We start from the raw sequence: 19,030 nt of genomic DNA, 5'->3' as shown, positions 1-19,030 counted from the left end.
ACGTATTGTGAGTCAAAGCCCTAAAACATGCATAGAGGAGCTGAAAATCTAATAAAAACTTTGATGAATGCTTAGGACCTTCAATCTTCACTCAAAGATCAACCAAGCCATTTCTTCTCATGGTTTACAAGCACATCATTGAAAAGAGTCATTCTAAAGAGTCTAGCCAGACACTGTGAATGGAGGATATATCACAAAGCCCTACACATTTGCTTAGGAAATAATCATTAAAAAAAGGCTTGAAGTGAGAAAACTATCCCTACCCTCCCTTCCTCCTTCCCTCCCTCCTTCCCTTCCTTCCATGAATGTTTAGTGGGTGCCTACTATTATGCCAGGCTTTTTACAGGAAGTAAGTATGCCTCAGTGAATAAAATCTCTATTCTTGGATATTTATGTGACTCCTTGTTATACATCTCCCCCCACCCTCAACTTTCACTTGAGCTAACTTGTTTCTTTTCTTTGTACCCAATAGGATCCTTCTATAAAAATAGCACAATAGGCCTCCCGGGTGGTGCAAGGAGTTAAGCACAGCACTATGAAGCAAACCACGGCCTCTGCAGCACGAGTTCGATCCCCGGCCAGCCAGAGAGAAACCCACATGGCGCAGCAGACCTCTCCTGTTTCAACCACTGCTCCCGTCAGCAGTGTATATCAGTCAATCTGCCTGTTCTGCTCCCTACTCTGCCTCTGGTGAATCCTCTCACCCCCCCACATCTCTGGCCTGTACCCCAGCTCTTGTATGCATAAATAAATATATCTTTTAAAAAAAATAGCACAATAACAAGAAGTTAACATCCCTAATGGTTGAGAGCTCCTACCAGTCAAAGAAAATGATTAATACATAAGAAATTGAGAAATGGAATAAAGTGGCAATTCACTAAAATAATATAAATAGCCAAGAAATACATGAAAAGAATTTTTACTAGTAATCAAAAAAGACAAATGAAATAAAACCAAGATGTCTTTCCTATATCTGCCTTTCAGTTTGATAAATGTAAAAGGTACTTACCCCATCTGGTACTGGTGAAGGTATAGAGAAAGTGAACAATCAGGCACTGTAAAATATAAATTGACATAACTTTTTGCCCATAATATAGCCACATTTATCATAATTGAAAATTTGCATTCCCTTTGTCCCCACAATTCTATTACAATGAATTCATCATAAGGAGGTAATCAGGAAAGTACACAAAATATGTGCATGTGTAACAATAGTCACTATAGAATTATATATAGAAAAAACTTGGAAATAATCCAACTGCTTACCCAGAGTTAAATTAATTATTGTATTTCCACACAATGTGCTAATATGTAGTTATTGAAAACAATATATTATAGATTATTGCTTAAGGATATGAAAAGATCACAACTTTTAATATGTAGTATAAAATATTTAGTATGAACTTTAAAAGTGATGTTATTTATTTGTAATAATAAAGTTATATAATCAATATAATTGTGAGGCATGTGAGCATATAAAATTGTAGGAAAATTATTAAATATGTATGTAGCAAACAATTTTAAAATAAGCATTTATTTACTCAGTCAACATGCATTATTCATTCATTTAACAATATCTATTATGTACTTATTATGTGTGAGGCACTATGTTTTTAGGTGCTGGGGAAACAAACAATCTGTTAAATCTGTTAAATTAATCCACTGAAAATGACAACAACCAGTATTAGTAAATTTGAAGACTACCCTCATATACTACTGTTGAGAATATAAGTGGTAAAACATTTCTGGAGGTCAACTTAGTACTTTTAAATCTAAAGCCTTAGAAATAGCCATTTCATCAGAACTTGCAATTCCATTTTTAGGAATTTATTCTAAAGAAAGAAGCATAAATGCACTCACACACAAAAAAAATCAAGCAGCTCATAAATGAGTTGCTGGGGGATGAAGGGGCCCAACCTAACAGGAATTTGGGTGAATAAAATATATCTTTGTTCATAATGCAAAATGTTAGGGATTTATGTTTAACCTGAACAATGTTTAATATGGAACAATGTCCAAAATATGTAAGTGAAAAGCTTTGAAAGTGTGATATTAAGTTGCTCTGAACTTAAGTAAATCATGTAAATGATCGTTACTTCATCTGCAAAGCTTAGATTCTCAAGGGCCCTTTCAATTCTCAACTTACCTGAGTCTAGGAACTCATCCTTTCTTCTTTATAAAGAAAATAAAGTTATCATTGGCAGTAGGTAAACGTTAGGTTGGCAACTGTTTGCAGAGTTGTCCTAAACAATTTCATTTGGGAATATAGCAAAAGACACCCTCAAAAGAGAGAGTATGTGTTTCAGAGGCAAATGTTTATTTTTTCCTCAACTGCCTAATCTACCAGGTTTCGTGCATTTTTCTGAAAGCACATAAAAGACAGTAGTGCCTTCAAAGGGTTCAAAATCTAGTGGGGGAACAGTAACAAAAATAATGAGCAAAAACAACAGCACGTTGAAAGATGAGTTCTTCGGAGACTATGGAAAAGGATTTCAAAGAAGAGTATGGTTGACACACACAAGTCGTTCTTCTCACAGTCACACACCACACTCCCAAATCTCTATGGACGTTGAGGGGCTCACTAGATCACCCCGAATTGTAGCTGTCGTGTCCAGGTATTTCAGTTACATCCGGCCCAAGGGCGAGAAACCGGTGGGATTCTGCATAGGTAATATCCCTGAAGATCCAAAAAGGGCGATTTTGCAGTGTGGGCGCCCCCCATCTCTCAATAGCTGCCGGCACTCGGGGGCCCAAGGTTTCCCGCCAATCTCAGTCCCCCCGCCCCCTGATTCTGAGGCCCCTCCCATCGCTGTGAAGCCTGAGCGTTGAGAGGGCGGGGAAGTGTTGGACGCCTATCGATATCTCTGGGATAGATTGCTGCGTCCTGCGCTGACGCCGTCAAAGTCCTGCAGACTTATGAGTAGATCACCGAACGATCGTCTCGGCAGCCCTGCTCGATCCGCAGCTTTGCAGGAGGCCGTGGCCAGTCCCTCGCCGGAACCATGGTGAGTTGGATACGGAGCCCAGGCAGGGTTGGGAGCAGAGGTCTGCTGACGGGGAGATGGCGAGCCACCTCTCTGTCACCCTCAGAGCGACCTGGCACCGCGGGGCGTGGAGACTTTAGCCGACCCGAGGGTTCCGGCAGTGATTCAGCATGTCAGGCCTGGCGGGGAGTGAGGCGGTCGGGTGTGAGTGAGGCTGTGGGGCGTGAGAGAGGCCTGTCCCCGGGTTTGTTCCCTCCCAGCCGAGTCGCGGACACGAGCTCTTCGATCAACTTAGCTGATTTTGCCCCAGAAGTTCCTTCGGTGGAGTGGGTTCCGAGCGGGTGCAAGGTGGCCCCTAGTGCTGGGTGTGGGAGAGAAAAGAGAAAATAGGGAATTGGGTTGGGTGTCTCCAAAGGCGGGTTGCACCCAGGTTTTGGGTTCCTAGACCGCGTCCGTTATCGTGGTAGGTGTCTGTCTGATTTCTCGCTCCCCTAGAGCTCGATCAGAGAAGGGCCTTTTCGATCACGTTGTCTCGTCACCTTGTTCTACAAATGAGCACACTAAGGCTTAGAGAAGTAATGTAATTAGATTTACAAAATAGGGCTCAAGGCTTCCAGTCCCACGTTTGCCATTCCAACACCCAAGTCTTGTACCCTTTGGTGGTTTTTCTCCCAAGCTCTGTGCTTTTTATTCCGTCTTTAAGTCAGTAATTATTCTGACTTTGTAGCTAATTTGTGTCCACCTCTAACTTCCTGAGGATCCTCATTTTTCATTCAATATGAATATTTATAGAAGGCACTTGTCCCTAATATTAAGTTAGAAAGGGATTGGGGGTGGGGGGGTAGAGGAGAGAAAGATAGAGAAGACTTTAAGAGATAGATATTTGAGCTAGGTTAAAGTAAAGGAATGCTTTGACCATTTATTAGGGCCCAGTATAAGGAACGATAGGAAGGAAAATTGACACATAGGAACTTTAGTAATTGAGCCCAAGGAAGTGCTGTGGACCTTGGTGGAACTGGAAGTTGGAAAGATAATTCCCATTTAGATCTCCTTCCCTGTCCACCTAGCTCATGGTACACATAGAAATTGGTTTGCAAGCCAGTAAAGTAATACTCTTCCAGTGAGGTTGCCTAACAGATTGGGTTAAAGTTTTATGGAAATGATATGAAAACTTTTTTAATAATAGAGCTTCTTAAGAGTTGGGACTTGTAATATTCTTATATTAATAGGTTCGTTTTTTTACTTTCAGTTTCGCAATCAGTATGACAATGATGTAACTGTTTGGAGCCCTCAGGTAAAATGTTTTTCTATGAAGTTACTTTTGGTTGGCTACTGTGTATTTAGAAACCCATAATACTGTTGGCTGTGGATAAATCTTTTTGAAACTTAAATTTTTATCATTTGAATAAGTTTCCTGGTTAAAAAAAAATCATTTGAAATTTAACTGCCCAATTGAGATTTGATGATTCTAGATTAAATTATAAAAGGGTCTTGTAAGATGACTTTTAAGATGTGATTTTGGTTTTTTTTTTTTTCTCTCTCTCTCTTTAGGGCAGGATTCATCAAATTGAATATGCAATGGAAGCTGTCAAACAAGGTTCAGCCACAGTTGGTCTGAAATCAAAAACCCATGCAGTGTTAGTTGCATTGAAGGTAAGTAAAGCAATAGATATGACTTCTTTTTGAAAACAGAACAATCAAATACAAATTTCAATATCTAGATAATAAAATTGTAAACTTGTTTTGGTGTTTATATTTTACAATGTTTCTAGAGGGCACAGTCAGAGCTTGCAGCCCATCAGAAAAAAATTCTCCATGTTGACAACCATATTGGCATCTCAATTGCGGGACTTACTGCTGATGCTAGACTTTTATGGTGAGTGTAATCATAAAAAACAAAAGAACATGCCTATTCATAATTGACTACATTTCTAGAAAAGATCCTGATAGGACAGTTTAGGAAGTTGTCTGCCAGAGTATTTATAAGTCAAGATTGTGAATATTGCAGAGGATTTGGACCCAGTTATTACTTTTCTTTTTTTTTTTTTTTTTTTTAAGATTTATTTATACAAGTACTGGGTACAGTCAGAAGCGCAGGAGGGTGAGAGAATTCACCAGAGCCAGAGCGGGGAGCAGAGCAGGCAGAAGGACTGAAGTACACTGCTGAGGGGAGCAGCAGGTGGCAGGAGAGGTCTGCACACCATGTGGGACCCTCCTCCAGAGGCCAGGGAGCAGCCAGGGATCGAACTGGCGATGCAGAGGCTGCGGGCAGCTTCGCAACCCATCGCTCAACCGCTGCCTTACTTTTCATTTCTTGATCCATGTAGTAGGAGTAAAAGCTGCTAATAGAATTAATCATATTAACTGTATGAAGTCACTGAATAACGTGACACTTGTTAACTCAGTTTATTATTTAAAACTATGTTATGTCTACGAAGACCATGACACTTTTTATACCATATCTGGTTCTAAAGATCAGCTAAACTACACTTTTTAAAATCTGTCTAAAAGTATTAGTCATTTATTGTTTGCAAAACTCAATACTGAATATTGCAGAGTATACAAAAGTGAATCAGAAATGGCACTTGTCATTTAGGGATGTAAAATCTAATAATTTACAATACAAGATTGAAAGTAGATTAAGAAATAGGTAAATTTCTGTGACAGTTACCAGAGGAGATAGAAATCGTTTCTAGTTGAGAGGCATTATGTAATTGGAGAATTGGAGCTTTGAAGGCACACGTGTGGCATCTGTTGCCACCATTTTTTTTTTTTTTTTAAAGATTTAGTTATATATACAAGAGCTGAGGTACAGACCAGAGTTGTGGGAGTTGAGAGGATTCACCAGAGACAGAGTGGGGAACATAACAGGCTGATTTACTGAAATACACTGCTGAGGAGAGCAGTGAGCAGTCAGGAGAGGTCTGTAGCACCATGTGGGTGGCTCCCCGCCTGGGATCAAACTTGTGCTTCAGTGGCTGTGGGTAGCTTCATAGGTTGCGTCTTAACCCCTTGCGTCACCATGGAGGCCTGTTGCCACTATTACCCCTTAGTATTTGAGATTGAGCTAGCCACTGAAACTCTCAAATGTTTTGGTATTTTTTTCCAAGGTTTTTGAATACCCTAGTATGTGTACTTAAAACAGTGCCTTTCACTTAATACTGAAAGTGTGTTCAGAGATAGATGGTAGTTAGCCAAGACTAGACTCTTAAGTCTATAAAAAGATTAAGGAAAAAAGAATATAAACACTGGAGATGAGTAATAATTTCATTTAACCCAATCTATCTAAAATAGTCATATATAATATAATATAATTTTATATAACCAATATAAAAACTTTAAAGGGAGATATTTTACCCTTTTTGTGTGCTAGGGCTTTGAAATTTATTGTGTATTTGCATGTAAGAGTATATCTCAATTCAGACTAGCCACTTTCCTAGTACCCAATAGTTACATGTGATTAGTAACTGCCATATTAGGAAATGCAGTTTTAGATAGTGTGGGAAAATGGACTTAAATAAAAGTACTGATTAAATAGCTTGGTTTCTACAGTTAACAGTTGGTCATCAGTTGTGATACATAAACCAGACAGAGTAATACAGAAAGTAGAATATCCATTTCTTGTTGAATATCCTCTTGATTTTCATGGTTGAGCATGGATTCTTTTTTCATCCCCACTGCTATACTTGCTTGAATTTTGTCAGGTTTAACAATGAGACCCAACAGTCTAGTGTCTAGTATCTCTTCTAAAGTGCTGCTTTGGGATAGAAGTAACATTGGCCGCAACAGATAGGGATATGTAGTAGAGGTTCTACTTCTTACACTTTCTCAGCTGGAAAGTTTTAGTATGCTTTCACGAAAAAAGCAGACTAGGTATTTTTGCTGGTTCAAGTCCATTAAGACAAATGGACTGACAAGGAGAAAGATAAGAGAGGTGAAATTTTTCCTTCTTTTCAGTTCTAAAAAGGTATTTTCAAACAAAGATTTTCTAGAGCTAAGGAATATTCTAATCTGATTTTTAAAAACCTCATCTGGTCCCAGAGTTTAGTACAAAAAATGCATCCCATGGCCATGTGACCCTTACATGAATGTAATCCTTGTAAGTATCTGGAAGAAAGCAAAAAGAAACAAAACTGCTTTATTTTGATTGGAACAACTGTGATTTGAAATTACTAATTTTTCCTCTTTTTTTTTTTTTTAAAGCAATTTTATGCGCCAGGAGTGTTTGGATTCCAGATTCGTATTTGACAGGCCACTTCCTGTGTCTCGTCTTGTATCTCTTATTGGAAGCAGTATCCTTTTTATGTCGCATTGATGGACATGAACTTTAAAAGGTTTTTATTTTTGATCCCTATGTTATTAGGAGCATAATAATATTGTAGCATAGGTAAAATTGTGAAAACTTTGAGGTTAGTTACTTTTCAATATCAGAATGTTTAAAACTTTGAAGGAGAGTTGTAGGAAGTTTTACCATTGAAAAATGGGTTCTAAATAAGGAATTGGGTTGTGCTTTCATCACTCCTATTAAGCAATTGTTATTTTCCAGATGAGCCCAATTTCAGCAAAACTATCCAAGCATTCATTTTTTGAGGAGATTTACAGTTTCTTTTTGGTGGTTGTAGTTATCCCAAAATATCCTTGACTCCTTATACCCAAAATGAATGAGGTTCTTTATGTGGGAAGAGATTGTTTTGCTAGCACTCATTCTTGGAATTGGTGGATAGTGAAATATGTTTTTGATACAAAACCAATGAAATGCAATGCTATTTCATTTCCTTCCAGTGGTAGATTATGAAGCAATTAAGAGATTTTTGTAGTTATGTTTAATGTAAAAATAAAGATAGTACTCTGTTATTAGAACAATCTCTTTAACTAGTTTAAGAGACCCAGATACCAACACAACGATATGGACGGAGACCATATGGTGTTGGACTGCTTATTGCTGGTTATGATGTAAGTTAATAGAATATTGTTAAATTTTAAAGATTTTTTTAAAAAACAAAATTATCTAATTTACCTCAAAGTCAAGAATTATATAGTATACTTCTTTTTCTACTTGTAGGATATGGGCCCTCACATTTTCCAGACCTGTCCATCTGCTAACTATTTTGACTGCAGAGCTATGTCCATTGGAGCCCGTTCTCAGTCAGCCCGTACTTACTTGGAGAGACATATGTCTGAATTTATGGAGTGTAAGTGTTTTTGTTTTTTTGTTTTTGGTGTTTTTTTTTTTTTTTTGATCCAACCAATCTTTTTACAGTGAATGAATGGTTTCCTAAGTGAAGAAAACAATCAACTTTATAGTTTTTTAAAAAATTTAGTCCATGACATGTTTGTTATTTCTGTCACACATACTCATTGTTATCCCTTTGGCTACAACAGTAGTTCCAATCACCAGTACAGCTTTTTCAAAATATAAATACATGTCCCCAACCTTGAAGATTCTTGATTCACTTATTCTGAAGTGTCCCTGGCACTGTACTAGCTACCATTTGTAAGTTCTGTGTATAACTTTTAGTTTTCTTTGCTTATTTTTATTCACACAGACATTACATACACCATAAACTCTTAAAAAGACTGAATAGTTATGAGAAAGAAAAGTAAAACATGTAAGGTCTGATAACAGACATATATTCATGTGTTTTGTTCTTGAATTTTTATTACATGCCTTTTATGCATCGATTGAGGTGATCATATGGTTTTTACCCCTTTCATTCTTTCATGGTATATATTAATTGGTTTATATGACTAAACATTAAACTTTTGGCTGTTTTTATTATAATATATTTACTTTGTGACCAACCATAATTTCAGATTATTGACATGAAATTAAGAAATATTTGTTATTACATATAGGCAATTTGAATGAATTGGTTAAGCATGGTCTGCGTGCCTTACGAGAAACACTTCCTGCAGAACAGGACCTAACTACAAAGGTAAATGTATTTTCCTCTTTCATGTCAGATAAGGAATATCAGTGTGTTATTGATAACACAATGTGTGTATTGAGCATCTACTACATGAAGGCATCAAAAAGATTGTAAACACAACAAACATCTTGGCCTTCATGAAACATACATCCAAGTGGATGGAGATAGACGATATACCCATAACTGAATTACATCATTTGAGATGTTTATAAGATGATAAATGCTATCCAAAAAAAACCAAAATTAGTTAAGAAAAGAAGAACAATCATTTGGGTTTGGGGTATAATTTAAAACAGGATGGTCAAGGATGGCCTCATTGGAAAAGTGAAATTTGAGAAAAATGCCTAAAAGAAGTGACTGAGTGAGCCATACAGATGTTTAGTGCAAGGTTCTTTCAGGGAATATAGTGCAAAGGCTTTGAGTCCAGAATATTTTAGTATTCTAGGCAAGGAGTCCAGTAGTGTTATAGCCAGTGATCAAAAGGAAGAAAGAGAATTAAATAAGGAAAGTAATGGAGGCCAGACTGCTTATGTTCTATAAACCATCTGGTACTTTGGATTTTACTCAGTGGACAGATAGGGTTTGAGCAGAGAAATACCAAGAGTCACTGACATTGCCATTTTATGAACAGATTGTGCTGAGGAATGGGTAAAAATCATTTTAAGGCTGTTACAGTAATTCAGGTGAGAGATTTTGAAGAAATAGAGTAGAATTATATAGCTAGAGATGATGAGAAGTGCTTCACTTTTGGGTATGTTTTGAAATTAAAGACAAAGATTTGCTAACAGATTGGTTCTGGCGGTATGAGAAAAGAAAAAAAAAGTCTTCAAGAGTTTTGACCTCATTTATTGAAGGGTAATGATTTTACTGAGGCAGATAAGAAAGTGATAGGAACAAATTTAGGACTAAGGGTTGTAGAAGAAGATCAAGCTTTCAGTCTAGGTCATACAAAATTTGAAATATCTATTTGTCCAGTTGGTAATAGACAGTAAACTGTTAGCAGATATTTACCCCCTGGAGTTTGATGAGCCTCAAATGGAGAATGGTATGGCTTAGAGTTACAAATTTTAGAGACTTTATGGAGAAGTGTCATTTAGAGACTAAACTGAACAAGACTCATAAACAAATCAAATAGGCAGGTTTGAGGACTGTGCCAACAATGCTCTAACTTTTAGAGATTGGAAAGTGAATAGGTATCAGCAAGAGAGAATGAGAAAGATGGACAGGGAAATAGGAAAATTTGGAAAAAGAGATATCCTTGAAAGCAAATGAAACTATTTCAAGGAGGAGGAAATAAAAAAATTTGTTAATAGTTCAAGGAATATATGGATTGAGCATTAACCATTAATTATAAATAATGTCACTGAAACTGTACAAAGCAGTCTTAATGGAATGGTAGAGCAAATATCTGATAAAAATGGAATCAGACCAAAATGGGAGAAGAGAATTTGAGACAACCCTTTGGAGATTTCTGTTGAGGATGCAAGGATTTGGTGGTGATGGGAAAAGGATACAGTGAGAGGGGTCTTTTGTATTTGGGTTATATTTAGGTTGAAGAAGGAGAAAAACTTGAGGACCAATGCCTTTGATTGGCTTTAGTAAGGAAATTATATTATTCACTCACAGTAACAAGAAAGGAAAGAGTCTAGAGACATAGAAACAGGAAGGAGTGGATACTGCGGAAGCTTGTGAGAATTCTCTTCTAAGTGCTTCTATTTTCTCAGTGAAATAAGTGCAAGCAGTATGGAGGGTGTCAGAGTTGTCCAGAAGGGGAAATTGAATGATACAAGGAACGATATGCTACAGTGTAGGAACCACTAAGGACCTCTTGAAAGTTAATGATGATTAAAGTGAGATCATCAATCAGCATTAAAAATCTATTTTGTTATAGCAATTGGATAATTATTATGTAATATGTATGTTTATAGCCTAACAATCTTTTTGAAATTATTTTTCTTATGCAAATAGTATTCTTTTAAAATTTTAGGATAGTACATTAAATTGTTTTGTTTAAAATATCTAATGCTATTACTCCGGGAGGACTAGCTTTTAAATTTTGGGTATACAGTTGACTATTGAAACCCACAATTTAGAAATATTTGCTCAGGTATCTGGCTTCCTGATGTCATATTTTTACTGAATCATAGAGAGTAGCTTATGTATCCTTATCCCTTAAATTATCACTAAAATTTTCATCTTATAGGAGCTATTTTTGCTCTAGCTAGCATTCATGGACCATTTTAAGAATTGCTATTTAATTTTTCTGATGTAGACCATAGTTCTAGGCACCCACCAAAATTCAGCACTTTAGAACCCAAGACATATTCTTTTGTCTAGGTGACAGATATTTGGGGTTACTTGTAATTATCCAAAGTGAGTATTAAATCTGCAGAAGTGTCTATATAAATTTTTTTCTGCTTTTTCACCTAATAATTTAAGAATTTTCCAACCTGTAATTCTCATTATTATTTTATTTTGACCTTTCTTCCCCCGTCAGAATGTTTCCATTGGAATTGTTGGTAAAGACTTGGAGTTTACGATTTATGATGATGATGATGTGTCTCCATTCCTGGAGGGTCTTGAAGAAAGACCACAGAGAAAGGCACAGGTATATGACTAACCATAACTCAAAAGGCTTCAGGTCTGTCATAAACTGTTATTCTACCACAATTCTAAATCTTCCATTTTGTCTTTACTTGTTGAGGTAGACTCATAATTTATTATTAAAGATTTATTGTTACTTATTTATGCATACAGTAACTGGGGTACAGGCCAGAGGTGTGGGGCTGAGAGGATTCAGCAGCAACAGAGTGGGGAGCAGAACAGGCAGATCTACTGAAATACACTGCTGAGAGGAGTAGTGAGTGAAAAAGGAGAGGTCTGCTGTGTCATGTAGGTTAGCACCCTGACTGGGGATAGATCATGCCTCAGTGGCTGGCAATAGCTTGATAGCTTGAGACTTTAACCCCTGTGCCACCAGGGAGCCCTGAATGTATTTTTGCTGTGTATCTTAGTAGTAAAGAGAAAAAGAATTTCTAAAATGTGGCCATTGTATTTTAACACTAGTAGTAATAATAAAAAGAAGGCCTTTTTATCTGGAGCAAGTCATAGTATGATGAAATTTTGGATTGTTCAGTGATGCTTAGTTTTCAGAACTGTTGTCTTTTTATTAAAAACCTTTGTTCAAAAATTTTAACAAGACAACTAAAATTGATCGCCTAACCTCTTTTTCTCATAAGGTTGTTTATACTGTAATATTTGTGATTAGAATTGCACATATTAAGTGTCCTTTTTACATATTTTATTTTTTCTTCCCCTTTTAAGCCTGCTCAACCTGCTGATGAACCTGCAGAAAAGGCTGATGAACCAATGGAACATTAAGGGATAAACCAATATATATGTGTATTACTAAAATATGTAATAATGCAAGAACATCGATGACAATAATCTATACTTTGAAGCAAAAGTGCAGAATGGTGGAATGGTATGTTTTAGGAATGAGTCCAGATGTGAATTTTTTCCAAGCAACTTCACTGTAACCATTCAGTGGGGTGCATTTTTCTTTAAAAGGTTCTATATAATCATTTTCTAGAAAGTATAGGTATCTGTACTAATGTTTTTATATGAAGAACATAGTGTCTTTGTGGTTTTAAAGACAACTGTGAAATAAAATTGTTTCACCTCCTGTTGCATTGGGCTTTTGCTTGTTTTTTAAGTAGTTTGAATTATGAGTAGTAACCTATTCCATCTGGTCATTGGCAGTGTTTGCCAAATTAATTTGCCTTATTTTTAGTGATGGGAAAAATAATACATATTATATATCATGGTCTTATACCATTGTTCCAATGTATGGATTGGCTGCATGAGAAACTATGCAGATTTGTTTCAGAAACAAATTTCAAGGATCAATTTTGGCAATTCTGATTAAAACCACTGCCCAACAATACTAATAGCAAGATTATTAACATGGGCAGCTTTTCTTTCCAAACAGCAGATAGCAGTAGCGATATTTCTGGTATCAGTGTAGAGAACATTTTCAAAAATAAAAGGGAAATTTTAATCCCAAATCATCATTTCCTCTTGTCTGCTCACCCTGCTCCAGGAAAATCTTTAGGCTGCCTTGCATTATTCCTGTGAACTGTGTATGCAGATACATAAAAATTGCAGAATAATTTTTATCTTAGGCCATACAATTTGAAATCTAATTTAAAGGAAATTAATTATAAAATAAAACAAAAACCTATAACCCCAAAATTTGTTGCTTAGAAGTCTAGAAGAGTTACTTTGTTTTCTGAGATCTGTATTTCTTCATAGAGCATTGTACTTTTAGATAAGAACTTGGACTTTAGAACTGACTCTACAAGTAATTAAGTGCTATTGGCTTTGGACAGGTAACCCTATTTTGAAGAAATGCTTTGGAAAATTATTAAAGGTAAAATGAGAATTTATGTGAAAACATCTTTATACTCTAAAATTCATAAAATGTTTAATTTTTTTTTCAAGTTTCTCCAAACTTTAAAAACAATAGTGGGTTTCTTGAAGGAAGGGTGGTAAGAGAAATTGATAACCTTTTTGAAAGAAAGACCTCTAAGTACAGGAATGTGTGAAATGTGGGTCTCTACTCTGGAAGTAGCCTCAAGAGTCTGCCATTTGAATTTGGGATGAGGTCCAGTACCATGTGGCCATTTGACCTACATGGAGTTGCATCAAGTACATATAACTTTGACATACACTAAACAGTAAATGAGAGTGACTCCTTCCTCCTGTTTTCATACTCAGTAAATATAGTGGGGGTAGGGGGGAGCATAAATGGCAGGTTTAATCATTTGTTCTCTCCTCAGGGAGATCTCTTCTGTGTCCATTGTATGAGCAGCTGTTTTTGCTGAGTGATTGTGTTTAAAGATGTGTGTGTGTGTGTGTGTGTGTGTGTGTGTGTGTGTGTGTGTTTGAGAGAGAGATTTTGTACCTGTTACCTGTAAACCAATTATATGGTTCATGCTGAGGGAAGGGAAACAATGATCTACATTAACTTAAGAATTCAAAAGTCCCAAAAGATCATCCCCATGGTCTAGAGTTCATTGTTCTCCCTTTACATGTTGTTTTGTCTAGTGTTATACTCACTTACTCTATTTATTCCATGTTAAATAATTGTGAACAGTAAAATTCTTACTAATGTCCTCTCATAAAACATATCACTTTCATATAAAAATAAATTTATTAAGCATTTATATGCTGCTTTGAAGAAGTGGTATGGTTAAAAGTCAGTAAAGTTAGTAACAGGATCCAGGATCTAGACCTGACCTTTTCTATGTTTTTTTTTTTTTAAAGATTCATTTATGCATATAAGAATTAGGGTATGGGCCAGAGATGTCAGGGGTGAGAGGATTCATTAAAGACAGTGAGGAGCACAACAGGCAGATCTACTGAAATACACTGCTGAGGGGAGCAGTGAGAGAGACAGGAGAGGTCTGTAACATGTGAGTTACACTCCCGGGCCAGGGAGCGAACTCAGTGCTTCAGTGGTTGTGGATAGCTTCTTAGTGCTGAGACTTGACCCCTTGCGCCACCAGGGAGGCCTCTATGGCCATTTTGACCATTTTCTGACTTGGGGACAAGTCCCTTTTCTCTCACCTTAATTTCCTAGCCATCTAAGTTTGTATGATCCCTTGGTATATGACAAGGTCCTCACTCTCAAGTAATTCATGACTTGAAAAGCAATCAAAATGATTTAATTACATGATAGAGTAAAAAGTGGTCCAAAAAGTGCATGTTGTTAACAAGTCAGCAAGAACTAGGTTTTGGCATTTGTTCAACAAGCTTGTGTTTAAGAATTTACAATACACTGCCAATGACAGTTTTAAGTGCAGACCTAAAATGAGTTTTTATAAAATGTTACATCTTACTGCCTTACCTAATAGTTTCCTTAACTGGTCAAGAAAAGCAACTTTTTCTGTAGCACAGCCCAGGGCAATTGAAGTGACTGTGGTTAGCCCTATACCGCAGTAGCCCTAAACTGCTGAGCTTTCTTATTATTTATGATTTTTGGGACTTCCTGCTCACAGTTGTCACTTGTAAGTCAAGTGGGCTTGGAAACCAGGTAACTACATTCGTAAATACACAGAATGGAACAAGCCTGCACACCCATCTTCAACGTTCATCTTCTGAAAGGAAGTGTGAAAAAATTCAATTTCAAAAGTTTTTATATTTTAGATTACATCCTTGAAATAATTACAGACAGGTTAGTAGGAGTCAAGGGGGGAAGTAGCTGTACCAATAAAAGGATAACAGGTGAATCTTTGGGTCTTAACTGGTGGTGATAACACTGAACAGTTAAAACTGCTTGGAACTAAATACACAAATGAGTGTATGTAAAATTGATGAAATATGAATAAGTATCAATGTCAATTTCCTGGATTTGAGTTGTATTATTATGGAAGAGGGAAGAAACTAGATGAAGATTATATTGGATCTCTTGCTCTAGTTATCTCAAAGTTTTTAAAAAGAGTGCACAGGATTTGAGAAACAATTTTAGAAAGTACCATAAATACATAGCCTTTTTGATATATTTTGGCTGCCTGAAGATTTTTTTTTTTTTTTGTCGATTACAAAAAGAAGAAATTTCAAAAAGCTGAGGGCAGATTCTCTCGGACCTCTCTGTATTTACAGTATTTTCCTGAAGGCTTCATTTTTTTTTTTTTTATACTTGGATAGGAAACTTTTTTTTTTTTTTTGAGGAGGGGACAATAAGGACTCTCAAGTCGACAGAACCCAAGGTGCTCTAACTTATTAATCTATTGAGCGCTCAGAAAGGATCATGAAAGGAACCGTTATTCAATAAGGAGCAGAAATATCCCGTGTGATTTTGATGTTCAAGCAACTCCAACCTAACTGCAGAGGCAGAGATTCACGATACTGGAGATGTTAAGAACTGGAATGAATCTTCACGTCACTGATACTCTTCATTGGAAGAACTGAAGTCACATTCCCAAATAGTAATTTCTTACTTTCCCAGTTTATTAGTGGATGACTAGAAAAGGGCGCTCACTTCCCAATCTAGTGCTCTTTTCCGCTACGAACAGAGTCTAGGAAAATGTTTCCCCTCCAAGCACTTCCTCCCCTGGGCCGTTTTAGTTCCTGTGAAGGGAAAGAAAAAAAAAAACCCCACCGCCACCAACAACGCGTTTCTAAGCAGGTTTAAATAAGACTTAAGTAGGCCGTAAGTCTACGATCGCAGCGCTTGGCTTGCAAGGAAAACTTAATAATCAGGCGCCTCCACTCCCCGCTGCGGCCTCAATCAACCACAGTCTACAAAAGAGGACGAAACCCGCTGACGTCCTCACAGTGCGCAGCCGCGCGGCGGAGAAGGCGTGTCCTCTCCGACTTGCCGTAGAGGCGAGGTGGCTGCGGTCTGACGCTTCCCCACCCCCTTCCACGTCAGCCAAGGACTCTGCGGAGCCGCCGCCGCCGCTGCGGGTTGGAGCCGGAGTAGCCCGTGGGTCACGCCGTCGCCCCAGCTGCGGCCCCTCGGAGCCAGGTAGCGGGCCGCGAGCCCCGTTCCCGGCGGCGCGGGGGGCTGGGCAGAGTCGGAGGAACTGGCGCTCTAGCGGGAGGAAGCGCACGGGAGCGACTAGGCCGCTGGCGTCGGGGCCTGGCCGAGGAGAACGGGAAGCCTGGGAGACTCTGGGCAGACGCCCCGCTCCGGCCTGCGCGCTGCCCGGGGGTCTGCGCTCTCCCCGGGGCTCGGCGCTCTCCCTGGGGCTCGACACCCGGGCCGAGGCCTGCTCTGCAGAAGGAAAGAACAGGCGAGGGGCGTGGGCTGCAGAGCGCCTGTCGCGGACCCATGGGGACACAGCCCGTCCCACCAGTGGAGGCGATAAGTGCTTGGACGTTTTACCAGGATGGTGCTCAGGGTGTCCTAACTTGAGCAGTTCATAAATGGGCAGTTATGTTTAAAAAAAAAAAAATCGCTGTTTTGTGACATGGTGGGGTGAGGCTCGGGGCTGTCACTGTTTTGTAGGCCGTCAGTCTACTTTGCAGCATTCTCAAGTCCAGGGCGGGGTCGGGGGGGTGAGAGATTTTAGACCTTAGGCCCAGGTTGGCAGGTGTGGGTTTTGTCAAATTAGGGATTTGTTTTTATGGAACGCAGTATGGGTTGACCCTCCCTGTCTGATAGTTTCAAGCTCATCAGCCAGGCTGAATGAACTTTAGACGAAAGTAAAGATCATGATAGTTATTGGTTGTGTTCTTGTTTTTTTTTTTTTTTTTTCTTGTAGTGATATCCTTGTATTTATTTTTCTAGATTTTCTGGCAGCTATTCCTAAATCTTGTATCGAGGGTTGATAATAACCGGACATCATGACGGCTGCGGAGAATGTGTGCTATACGTTAATTAACGTGCCAATGGATTCAGAACCGCCCTCTGAAATTAGCTTAAAAAATGATCTAGGTAAACTTTGATATTTTGAAAACGAAATGAGAAAAATGAAAACAATGTTAATTTCAAGAGCCTTATGGAAAATGTTTAACTTCTGTCTACTTTTTTAGCATCTCTTAGGTCTTTTGTATTAAAAATGAAAACTTGTTGCTATTATATTTGCAATATTGGTTTTTAGAAATAAAGTAAATCTCAGCTTAACTTAGTAAATCCAATGAAAGAAAATAGTTTACTTGCTAGATAATCCTCAAAATAACATAATAGCTTGTGTTGTTTAATGTTTAAGTGTAGCTGATGTTTCTCTGTAAGTAACAGGTCGAGAATGTGTATTTAAATATCTTACTCTTTTGTGCACTTAATATTAGTTAGCTTGTGCAAACAAAAGAACTTTGTTCTTTGGCTTTTCCACCTGTTGAATAAATGCATAGAGTACACATGCATTTTCCAGAAAAGTTTTAGCTTTTTATTTTTAAAGGTTTTATACCAAGTAGAAAACAAGAGGCGTGTTCTGTTTTTAAAGTGCATAGGATGTCTCCTTTTTATGAGCAATTCTGTCAAAAAAAAAGTGTTCAAGTAATGTACATTCCAAAATCATAATTCTTTGTCCCATTGAACTACTAAAAATAAGTTTGCCTTCTTACTTTAAACTTAAACTACTGTTTAAAACAGTGAAAATTATGTTTCAAATCTTGAAAGTATCATTAAGAAGATAGTTTACAGTTTGAAAGGAGACTTAGTATTTTTCTTGCCTATTCTCAACTTAATCAGTAGTGATGGAATACCTTCTGATTTTAGGTTACTTAATATTAGATTTCTGTTGAGGGCTATCTTTAAAGAAGAAAAAGAAAACCTCTTATGGCATTTGAATGGATAAAATCATATGCAAAAGCCGCATCTATTTTCTTTTTTTTATATTCATGTAAGATAGTAAGATGGAATGCAAATTAGTGAATGAAGTTTCATTACTATTTTTTTCCTGTAATTTAAAAAATTTTCAATTTTAGACCCCCTCCCCAAATACCTAAAGTTATAGCTTAAAGATGATAAAGAACAAAATCTGTCCTTAATTATAGCAATACCTTTTCCTTAATTGCAGCTACCCCAATACCTTCCCCTTAACCAGTAAATAAATATGTAGTCATGAATGTGTATCGTTTTCATTTTATCTCATAAGAGTTGAGTTGAAAGAAAATTTAGTGGTAGTTTCCAGTTTGAGTAACAAATACTTTTTTATTTGGTAAAATACTTTTCTTTACCTTTCCCTTTTTCTTTACCTTAAATCACTGGATATGAGTTCTGGTAACTATATATTCCTATAGGAATGTACTTAGTATATTTTGGTGAATTGAATGATGATTGAAATATTTCATACTTTTAATAGTGTTCATAGAAGAAAAGAATTTCTTAAATTTAAAAGATGGGAGAAGAAGCATCCTTCACCTCAGTTTAAATTGTTGGAATAAATAGAAATTGGAATTGGGTGGGAGCACTTGGAATATAAATGATGTAGATTTTTTACAAGTTTGCTGTTACTTATTTAAATAAGCTTTTAACCTTCATTTACAAATGGAGTTTTTATCCTGCTAAATTTAGAATTCGTTAAATTGTGAAAAGTAGTCAAAAAATAAAACTAAAGAAGCCATCAGCATTATAGAGGTATAATTTCATGTCCTTTGGACTTT

At 37.2% G+C, this 19,030-nt stretch overlaps 2 protein-coding genes across 2 annotated transcripts in view; both read left to right on the top strand.

Moving 5' to 3' along the window:
• Positions 1-2,916: 2,916 nt before the first annotated feature.
• PSMA1 (proteasome 20S subunit alpha 1) lies at positions 2,917-12,295 on the top strand (the record flags this gene model as incomplete). The annotated part of the gene is made up of 11 exons (XM_084239995.1): positions 2,917-3,005; positions 3,245-3,314; positions 4,234-4,278; positions 4,536-4,637; positions 4,757-4,860; positions 7,188-7,276; positions 7,867-7,937; positions 8,047-8,176; positions 8,841-8,920; positions 11,412-11,522; positions 12,239-12,295. The coding sequence occupies 11 exons, from the start codon at positions 2,917-2,919 to the stop codon at positions 12,293-12,295; spliced, it is 948 nt and encodes a 315-aa protein (XP_084096121.1).
• A 4,687-nt stretch (positions 12,296-16,982) lies between these two features.
• The window catches only part of COPB1 (COPI coat complex subunit beta 1), a gene marked incomplete at its 3' end in the record, with an annotated part of 30,833 nt that continues 28,785 nt past the window's right edge, over positions 16,983-19,030 (top strand). Inside the window, exon 1 of the mRNA XM_084253163.1 lies at positions 16,983-17,360. Coding sequence (XP_084109289.1) covers positions 17,270-17,360 — 91 coding nt within the window. The 5' untranslated portion in view covers positions 16,983-17,269. The remainder of the gene's footprint in view (positions 17,361-19,030) is intronic.

Source organism: Talpa europaea (assembly GCF_964194135.1).
Source record: "Talpa europaea genome assembly, chromosome: 1".
Taxonomy (NCBI): Eukaryota; Metazoa; Chordata; class Mammalia; order Eulipotyphla; family Talpidae; genus Talpa; species Talpa europaea.
Note: the sequence above shows the minus strand (reverse complement) of the source record. Positions and strands in the feature narration are given on the sequence as shown.